The 10,333-nt window shown below is 39.7% G+C and overlaps 1 protein-coding gene across 1 annotated transcript in view; it reads right to left on the reverse strand.

The window, feature by feature from the left end:
- LOC102297239 (myosin-6) overlaps positions 1-6,268 on the reverse strand; it is a 15,854-nt gene extending 9,586 nt beyond the window's left edge. The window contains exons 1-17 of the mRNA XM_042227095.1: positions 6,149-6,268; positions 6,005-6,040; positions 5,675-5,882; positions 4,396-4,539; positions 4,153-4,309; positions 4,037-4,064; positions 2,889-2,994; positions 2,713-2,805; positions 2,299-2,362; positions 2,116-2,214; positions 1,926-2,029; positions 1,399-1,537; positions 1,189-1,307; positions 954-1,103; positions 672-842; positions 279-588; positions 69-157 (exon numbers count right to left, since the gene is read on the reverse strand). Of these exons, the coding sequence (XP_042083029.1) occupies positions 69-157; positions 279-588; positions 672-842; positions 954-1,103; positions 1,189-1,307; positions 1,399-1,537; positions 1,926-2,029; positions 2,116-2,214; positions 2,299-2,362; positions 2,713-2,805; positions 2,889-2,994; positions 4,037-4,064; positions 4,153-4,309; positions 4,396-4,539; positions 5,675-5,875 (1,974 nt within the window). The 5' untranslated portion in view covers positions 5,876-5,882; positions 6,005-6,040; positions 6,149-6,268. The remainder of the gene's footprint in view (positions 1-68; positions 158-278; positions 589-671; positions 843-953; positions 1,104-1,188; positions 1,308-1,398; positions 1,538-1,925; positions 2,030-2,115; positions 2,215-2,298; positions 2,363-2,712; positions 2,806-2,888; positions 2,995-4,036; positions 4,065-4,152; positions 4,310-4,395; positions 4,540-5,674; positions 5,883-6,004; positions 6,041-6,148) is intronic.
- Between the last annotated feature and the right edge of the window lie 4,065 nt (positions 6,269-10,333).

The following is a 10,333-nucleotide window of genomic DNA, read 5'->3' on the forward strand; positions in this document are numbered from 1 at the left end:
AAATGACTTTTAAGGTCCTAAATTCAGGAATAATGTTTCTATTAACCAATTTATAACATGTACAGTTATACTGATATTACCCTGTGCAAAGCTGATACAGTTTGGAAGGAAGAACCTTTCTTCTTGGTTCCACCTTTGCCCTTCCCACCAGATTCAGCTGTAAGATACAGTTGTTATTTGTGGGAAAGTGGGCAGGGGAGGGTTGGGCCAGTAGCTTATTACATGATGCTTTAATAATCACTTGTAAACTAAGATGCTAGTAATTTTTTAAAACCTACCTGAGTCAGCTCCTGCATAATTTGCAAAGAGAGTTGCAAGCAGTTTGACGGTCGACTTTTGGTACAATGCCACAACAGTCTCATTCAGAGGATCCTTGTTCTTCACCAACCAGTTGTTGATATTGTAATCAACAGTTCCAGCGTAGTGAACCAGGGCAAAATGAGCCTCTGGTTTTCCTTTGACAACTCTGGGCTTCTGGAAGTTGCTGGATTTTCCCAGGTGGTTGTCATAGAGCTTAGCTTTAAAGGTGGCATCACTGGCTTTGGGGAACATGCACTCCTCTTCAAGGATGGACATGATACCCATGGGCTAAAGGACAGAAAGTATAAGTGTTTGTTAAGGACTATATTTGCATTAGTTTTAGCTGAACATGTAATTGTACAGTGTTTCACCTTTTCAATCAGGTCGATACAGGCCTGCAGATCCATGCCAAAGTCAATGAAAGTCCATTCGATGCCCTCTTTCTTGTACTCTTCCTGCTCCAGTACAAACATGTGGTGGTTGAAAAACTGTTGCAGTTTTTCGTTGGTGAAGTTGATGCACAGCTGCTCAAAGGTGTTGAACTGTAAATAAAGTGACAACAGTATACTTGTTGTTAATACTAGTGTTTGTTCTGTCTGTGTTATTTCTTTTGTTGTTGTTGTTGTTGTTGTTGTTGAATTGAGGATTCTTACATCAAAGATCTCAAATCCAGCAATGTCAAGCACACCAATGAAGTACTGGCGGGGCTGTTTGGTGTCCAGGGACTGGTTAATCCTCACCACCATCCACAGAAACATCTTCTCATACACTGCTTTAGCCAGTGCACCCATAGCATAGTACACCTAATGCAGAAATCCCCCTGTAGCTTTAGAATTTACAGATAAACCCATAATGTAAACCTTATTCAGCTGTTGATCATCTTATTACCTGCTGTACATTCTGTCCTTTGGTGACCCACTCGTTTCCTACTTTGACTCTTGGGTGACAGAGACCTTTGATGAGGTCAGCAGAGTTCAGGCCCATCAGATAAGCGGATTTGTCCGCATCTGAAGAAAAAACATGCAAATTTAATTCTTTCAATGTAAGCATCAGATACAGACACGTTTAACTTTCAGGCTTTGAAAGAGCTCCTCTCACCTTCTGTGCCATCTGCCTCTGCCTGCTCTTCACGCTGCTTGTTCTTGAATTTCATGTTCCCATAGTGCATGATGGCACCAGTCAGCTTGTAAATGCTATTCTTTTCTTCTTGAGTAAAGCCCAGCACATCAAAGGCATCCTAAATTAGAAAAGGGGTGTTTCTTACTTATTTTTACATAGTATCAGAGTGTACAGTGTAGAGTTACAGGGAAGATCCAGGGATGACATGGTATTTGCTCTCTGAGCCTTCAAAATCCTGCATTAAACTCGGACTGTCATCTGACATCAGATATTTAATCCAGTCTGTTCAAGTTGTATTCGCTCACATTTCATGATTTAATGATACTCGGTTATAAATACTCCTAAAAGAAATATAAAGTTAAAGCTGACATCTGGAGTGAAAGTTTTTTGTGTGTTATTTGAATTTACAGCCTGTCAGGTTTAAATGTAGAACACTCAAAGTATTAATTGAACTAATATGACTTAATAGTGGCGCAGGTGCAGATTATTGTTGCATTTCTACTCACATCAGTGGCCATTAGCTCTTCAGCATCATTGATTGAGGCTACTGTTGTCTCTCCTTGAGAGATGAAGGCATAATCATAAGGGTTGTTGGTGATGAGCAGCATCTCTGAAAAGGAGAACCAAAGTTGGATTTTTCATTTTAGTTCTACAGGAGTGTTGTTGCTGGTTCTCGCAACTCAGGTTTTTATTTACCGAGAAGCTCGGGCTTCCTTTGAGACAAGATCTGATAGAAGATGTGATAATCTCTCTCAGCCTTGAGCTGAAAGGTGACACGGGACTTTTCCAGCAGATCTGTAAACATGTTTGCATTACGTAGGTAGCTGATCATTGCGAACATAGAAATAAATTGGATGAAAGCACAGGAAAGGGACTTACATGTCTCTATGTCAGCAGAGGCCAACTTCCCACTGGCTGCAAAGTGAATTCGGATAAATTTACCCTGCAATGTACGAAGGAAAAAAAACATTAAGAGCCTTGGGCAGTGTCAGAATATTACTGTATACCGGGAGTATTTAGGAACCACATTATACTTTCAGAAGTATGACAACTTCACCAAGCTGTGAAACATGGTAACTGCAGGTAGTGACGGAAGTGTAACTAGTAAAGTGATAAAGGTGAGCCGCCCCACATAGATTTCAATCCTGAAAATCTGGGATAAGGGTAACACTCCAAGCATGAGTTTCATTCTGCCTGATTACTGACTAGTCTAAACTCAAGACAAATAGATACAGTACAAGCCTAAGCATAAAAAAACAATCAAATGAGTTACTGTTATCAACAAAACTTTACAAATCTGGAGGAGTTGTCATTCCTGATGGTTTTGGCATTCCCAAAGGCCTCTAATGCCGGGTTAGCCTGGATGATTTGATCCTCCAGAGTACCCTAAGAAAAAAAAAGCAAAACCTTTATTCAAAACACTTACACTGCAGGAAAAGCTCTACATCCTGTAAATTGAAGATTCAAACCTTCTTCTCAGAGCCTGTATCCTTTTTCCCACTTCCAGCTGCAATGCTGGCAAAGTACTGGATGACTCTCTTGGTGTTGACAGTTTTCCCAGCACCAGATTCTCCACTGAAAACACAAATAGAATGATCAAACAAACAGGACACATTATTCTTCTGGCTGTTCCCTGCACATCAGCTCCAGTATATCCACCATCCCTCCTGTGCACATGTTCAAACCATCTTAGTCTCACCTCTTTAACTTTGTCTCCAAGCTGCTTAGCTTGAGCTGTGCTCATTTCTAATCTCGGCCATCCTGGTCATTCCCAAAGAAAATCTTCGCATTGTCAACTCTGCCACCTAAAGCTATTCACCATACATCATAGCAGGTCCTTTTCATCCATCCTTTTCACTCTTGCTGCAATCCTTCTGTCACAAATCGCCCCTGGCTCTCGTCTCCACCCACCCTGCCTGCACTCTGTTGTTCGCCTCTCCTGTACACAAAAACATTGCTTTGGATGGTTGACCCCAGGTATTTAAATTCATCTGCCTTCGCTATCTCTTCTCCTTGCATGTTCACCTTTCCGCCTGTCTCGCTCTCACTCACCCACACCTCTCCAGACTTTCTTCCAACAGCTCCCACTTTCACTACAGATGACAGTGTTGCCTGCAAATGTTACAGTCAGCCTGTCCCTCACCAAAGCAAGCCAGAATGGACTCAGACCCTATTCCCGTTGCCTCGCCTTGAACTCAAGTAGACAATCCAGTCATCTCTATAATAAGCCACCCTCTCTCACTGTACTTAATTTGTCTATGGCAACAAGTGAAAAGCGCTATATGAGTTCATTAGAATATGCAATACGTATTAACTGTTTTAGAGATATTAGCGACATTTTAAAGCCTTCTTTTGAATTTCTTCCCTATTAAATTAATGAAATGATGCCAACATTAAATCTTTCCAATATACCATACTAAGATCTTCTGTTCAAGGACTTCATTTACATACTAAACTGACAAAGCACCACTTAAGCTAATATTCCTGTGGTTAAGTAGACCATTGAGCATGTCAGCAAAAACTGAAAGGTTTCCAGATGGCACTTAGTACAATTCTCACTGTGTGATTTACTGTAATTACCAAGATCAAACAAACAGAGTCAAAATGAATGACTTACGTGATGAGAATTGACTGATTTTCTCTGTCTGTAAAAGAGCAGGACGTATAAGGACAACTCTTACTACAAAATCTTATTTTAATTTCAACATGCTTCAACAATGGAAGGTAAATTACCAGTTAGCATGTACTGATAGGCATTGTCAGAGATGGAGAAGATATGAGGAGGAGCTTCACTCCTCTTCTTTCCTCTGTAGGCAACGACCACCTCCTGGTTGTAGACTGGCAGCCACTTGTAGGGATTGACAGTCACACAGAACAACCCAGAGTAGGTCTGATAGTTGGTGAAAAGAGAAGAGCAAAGTGTCAAATATGTAGAATTTGTGGGAGGGCAGTTAGTGTGTTGTGCTGTCAGCTCACGTAGATCATCCACGCTGCGTAACGCTCTTTGAGGTTATACAGCACAGCTGGTTCATGGAGGAAGGTGAACATCGCCATGTCTTCAATTTTATCGAACTTTGGCGGGTTCTGAGGGTGCACATCGCACTCCTTCACTGTGACGGTCTGCAAAAAAGGACACAGTAGGTCTTAATATGGACTTATTTCCAAAATATTGTAGGAAGGAGATCTATCAATCTAGGATGAATTATGCCAAACAGTTTGAGAGGAAAAGAAGAAAAGCACAAAACGAAGAAAAGCATGTATAACCCAGTTAAGTCGGTTTGGTGAACAGGAGTACACTGGAGGACTGCTGTACCTTTGACAGACATAATTAATTATGGCTATCCACTTTAATGTGACAATACAAAAATTGGCTTGTTAAAAAGGTTGCAAAAGTACCCATTCATTACATAAATGCACTCATGGTTGGACTGGCTCTTGTTGTTGACTCAAAGCTTTATCCGTTTCATGTCTTAGAGTTAACCAGCTAGTCTGGAAGTTCTTAATGCAGATCCTCGCAGCTGCAAGGCTACAGTGTGAACTTGTTGGAGTCATATAAATCCACTTTGCATAAGAACCTTAACATTTAAGGAAAAAATAAATATTTTACATATTTTCTTTGTGTGTGTGTGTTTTAGCCAAACAGAGGCTGTAAAATAGTAAATTTCTTATATAACACTTTTCTACTTCAGCATTCAAAGCCTCATTCACCGATTAATACAAGCACTTTTTCTACACCCAAGAAAAATCTAACTTTCACACACATCCATACTCCTGTGAACACATCAGAGAGCAGCTTGGCGTTCAGTATGCCCAAGGATATTTAGGCATGCATACTGGAGACTGGAGCAGCCAGGGACCAAAAGCCAACCTTCCAATTAGTAGATGACCTGCCCTACCTCCTGAGCTACAGCCACTGTATGCTGAAATTGCATCTCAAAATATAGAAGAAATTATGTAAAGCTGTACCTTTTACTACTTGGTCCTAAAAATGGTACACATAATTACCTTGAGGTGTCAAAGTTTATCCTAAGTGGAAAAAGGTTGATTGAAATATATTTTTATTGTACTCTTGCTTCTGAGTGTGTTTGACAAAATAAACAAAATTCAGCTGTTGAGCTCAGCTGTGTCGTGGAGAAAAAGACTGTTCTGGTTGTATCTATACTACATTTGTTAGAGGAAAAATAAGTTCACACCATTTTGGTCTTAGTTAGGAAACCAGCTGTATAAAGAGCAGCTGTGCCAACAAATCACTCACCTTCCCTTTCTCAGTCTGAGCAGTGACTTTGTCCCCATCACGGCTGGTGATCGAAGCCTTCACATATTCATCACTGGGGTCAGGAACAAAACACTCCTTCTTCATGTCAAACGGGCGAGTCTGGGCCTCCAGACGCTCCCTGTCTGACTTCCTCAGGTAAGGGGCCGCTGCCCCAAATTCTTTCATGGCAGCATCACCCATTTTTCACCTTGTGTACAACAAAAAGGGACAAATTACTTATGCTGCAGATAAAGATTTTTCTTTTCCTAAATTTTTTACATAACGTAATATTTCCATTTTTCTCCAGTGTCCATTTGGACACACGCTTACCTTTATCCTTACTGAGAAGACTGAGGTGTACTGGTCCTGAGGAAAGATATAATGGAAAATGGTGAGACTGGTCTGCGGCACAGATAAGCCCATAGCATCAAGATCTAATTTCTCTGTTTGTGAGCACCCGTCCTCATGCCTTACCTTGAGATAGAACGGTGACCTATTGGAGTTTCACCATGAGCTCTCCTTATAAGCAAAGCCCCTCTGCCAAATATGGAGGAGCGCTTTAAGGCCCAGGAATGTTTTTGTGTCTGGTTGGGCTGGGAGTTAGTGAAGGGAGGTGGTTAATGAGTGGTGGAGGGTAATATAGAAATCAGCGGGATAGAGTCTTATCAGTGATGGAGTCTCCCAACGAGGCCATATTAGGAGCTCCGTGCATGCAGTGCCGTGATTAATCATAGGTATCCTCAAGCAGCCAGGGGACCACAATTCAATCTTTAAATAGACATGGGGAGGAATTCCTTTGTCATCATCCCTTAAGTGTGCTTGTGTTGCAGGAACAATACATGTCGTACCGAACAGAGGCATCCTCATTTAAGACAGGCAGAACTAGCACAGGGTGAAGAATGTTTAAATGTATTTAAATGTTGTGTCAATTACACAGATCCTGCAGGGGTCTAAAAACTCTTACCAAAAATGTATTTTAGTAAAACCTTAAGATGTATATATATTCATCATAGGACACATACTAACAAAAAGCTGTTCTTTCTGCACATCACTGTTATACATGGTGATTAAATAAAATTAGATAAAAAATACAAAGATCAAGAAATCCTTATTAAGGCCCTGCCCACACATACATGAGATTTTCAAAAAAGTTTTGTCCTGTCATCAACTTTTCTAGAATATTTTAGACTTTTTGGATGAACTCTTGTACTTGGCGTGCTCTTAGTAGTGCTATCCTGTTTTTTAATAAAAAAGGAATTAGAAACCCCCCCTGTTTTAAAACCCCCTATGTATGTCTGTGTCAGTGTAGTGTAAGACAAGTAGATGACAACACTGAATTTATCTTTTTTTTTTTTTTTTGGTAAAATTCAGAGTGGAGGCGATTTAAGTGAGTTATTATGTATCAGTTTTGTTTGTTTGTGTATTTTTTGAATAATTTAATCTGATATGATCAGAAATAAGTGAGTTACAGATTGAAACGTAAGTAAGTCAGCTTGAAACCCAAGGTAGTTGTAGTGTCTCAAACCCAACTATAAACTAGGTGTGAAAAAAATCATTTAAATAAAAATAATAATAAGTAGTAATAGTAACTAATAATAATAACTTTAACAATGAAAACTAACTGAAGCAAAATTTTGTACTTACGAAGGTAATTTAGCAATTTAAAACAATTATTATAAAAAATGCTTTGCGTGTAGTTTGTAGTATCTGCTATAAAACTAGCAAAACAAATATGTGATGCAGCCAGAAGTAGTTTTTATGTTTTATCTATTTTTCTAAAGATTGTGCAAATTTACAAAAACACCCTTAGATAACAATAATTACGAAACCCACCAAAAACAAACGCTAACTGCAACAAAAACTAAAAACTGAAACAACAGTGGAAACAGAAATGAGAAAAAATGTGAAAATAACCCCAAATAAAGCCTTAGTGAAAAATGTGTAACCATGTAATCCCTGCTTAGAGCAAAAAAGCATCCTTTGAATATTTTCCCATCCCAAGGATGTTGCTGAAACACAAAAGACGGCACACAACGTATCTGGGGAGATATTTTAGAGAAGTACGTTATGTATGGTTCTCAATTACTCTAGGAGCTTAGGGAGAGGCATCGTATTGTGTGTAGTTATCACAGAATGAGCATTGTGGTAACAAAAACAGACATCACATACTGAGTAAGTCGGTCTAAATAAAGAGCATAAGCATTTGAGCTCAACTAGGCGACAAGTGCGGAGTAACACAGACAGAGGTCTGCCACAGGTGACATGCTTGAGATTCATTGAAAGGCAATGATGACACCAGAGGCCTCAGCATCGCACTGAATCGGTCGTGTTGTGCAAAGGTTACTGTAAAAGGCACCTCCCATTATCAGGCAGCAGCTAGCAAAAGCTGGCCCCACGGTTACAGCCCCGTTTAAATGGCATTGTAACTTTGAGGACAAAGATAACTGTGTGAAATTCCTGCCGAGAATGCGGCACTTGATCGAGAAGAACAGCCACGGCTTTCAGGGTGCTGCTATTGCTTGCAGCCAGGATCAACTGTAGCAGATGATGGTCTCACACTGATCTCAGTCTCACATAAATCTCCTGAGAGTGACAGATATTATCCCACAGCCTATCAAGTGAGAATGTCCCTGCTTCTTTGTGGAGTCGGAGCTTAACTGCCTTCAACATTGTAGCACGATTTACTTTAGGTCATAATAATGATATGATATGTACAATAACAAAGAAACAAAGAATGCATTAAAACTCTGTTAAGTATAAGACCTACTGATATATAGTCCCATTAAATGTCATCTGTATAACTTTAACAATATAATACTGTTTAATAATGTGCAACTTACACACATGCATACATTATGCATAGCACTCATCACAGCCAGCCACTAGCACCAGTAATAACAGCTCCTTGAAAGGTTAAGAGATAAAAGGAGGGTCAACAGCTGCTGACAAGAGCTGAGATTATTTCCATTCTGATAACTTCCCCGGCCCTCTTATTGACAGCTGGCATCAGCTGGAAGTGAGCGATTCCATGCCCTGCTAAAGAGCAAGTGGAGATAACATCAACCTAAAGGTCAAACGTCACTGAAATATTTCTTTATGTCACAATAAATACACATTGTCACCACATACACTTAATTAAATACAAGGTTGGCCTTGGGCCCAGAGGCCCTCCACACGACAGGCAGCTATTGTTACAAACTGTATCTATGATTTTTTAAAAGAAAAAAGCCCACTTACATAAAAACAATGTTTTTAATGTGCTTTACTCTGTATTTCACTGTAGAGTATTTATAAAAGTGCTGTGTAAATAAAGTTATCACTGCCATTGTGGGTTAGTTTTGCAGTCTGACTAGATCTGGAACCAGGAATGTTTGGAAGAATTTCAACAATGAAAGATCAGATGAAATTAGAAGATTAAAAAATGAGAAGATTCTATTGAGAACTTCAAGGTACAGTCTAATATATGGCTTCATATGTGGTCTAATTACAGAAGCAGGGAATTGCTGTGTCATTCATGGCTTGTTTTATTCACTCGAGCGTGAGCGCCAATATCTTGTTAATGACACTGATAATCTTCAGCGCATGCTGTGCTGTATGTGGTGTGAGCAGAGGTGTGAATGTGCTTTCATTAGCTCATAGACAAACTTCTGTACCTGTGAGCCCAAACAAGGAGTTAAAGATATGGGATGTAATAAGAGAAGACAAAGGGCTCCCTAAATTTCACACAAAGGGATTCTGGAGCCTCCCTCTCCTCCCTCCTCCTCTCCTGCCTCATATCAATATTTAGTCTCCAGCGGAAACAACAACCACTAAGACCTGACAGCAGCACCAAGGCAAAGCTCTAGACAGGTAAGATTAGCAGTTTCTGTAAATGATAAAAGCAATGGTGCCTCTACACCATTGCAACTATTAGGGATCAGAAACAGCTGCATTTTCAAATATTATGTTCAAGACACTGTAAAAAAAAATACATTAATTGATTAAAAAGTAAATAAACCAACAGAGTCGAACCTGCTAGATTAAGCATGAAGATCCTGACATGCAGTTTGTATTGCATCCCATTGTGTTTATCTTTCTGTCGATGTTTGCTTGTTAATCCTCTGGAATTCTCCCCAGGCCTTTGGAACAGACAGACCTGGGCGGGGATTCACTGACCAGCTGCAAGTGATTACAGGCGGTATTACAGTAGGTCCAAGTATGAGCACTGGTTTATGTTTGACCTTGAGGTCCAGGCTCTTGGGCTTTCTTGACCTCTATTTTAAGAACATGAATTTTGTTTTTTCTCTCGCCTCTTTTAGTTATCATCACTATCTCACTATTTAACTTTTCTATTCTTTCCTACTTCTTCACTCGACTTCTAATTTTCCCATTTAGGCCTAGAGCTTGATATATGCCAGTGCTTTCAATTTTACACCATAGCACATGTGTTAGCGTGACATAAAGCTTTCCAGTAAAGAACTACAGACCTACATTACTTGCTTTTAATGCTATTGCAGTAGCCAATATTTTGCTGTTTCCTTGTTTTCACAGCGCTGACAGAATCTGTTCTGAAGCCTGTCCTTATCGCATTTTATTAAAAGTGATTATTGTTCATGGTGTATTCCCCTCAGCATGGTCTGGTCACTTTTACTATTATAGATTTAACTGAACACTTGTCTG

Source organism: Haplochromis burtoni, unplaced genomic scaffold (assembly GCF_018398535.1).
Source record: "Haplochromis burtoni strain Fernald_Lab_line unplaced genomic scaffold, NCSU_Asbu1 Contig_243, whole genome shotgun sequence".
In the NCBI taxonomy this organism is placed as follows: domain Eukaryota; kingdom Metazoa; phylum Chordata; class Actinopteri; order Cichliformes; family Cichlidae; genus Haplochromis; species Haplochromis burtoni.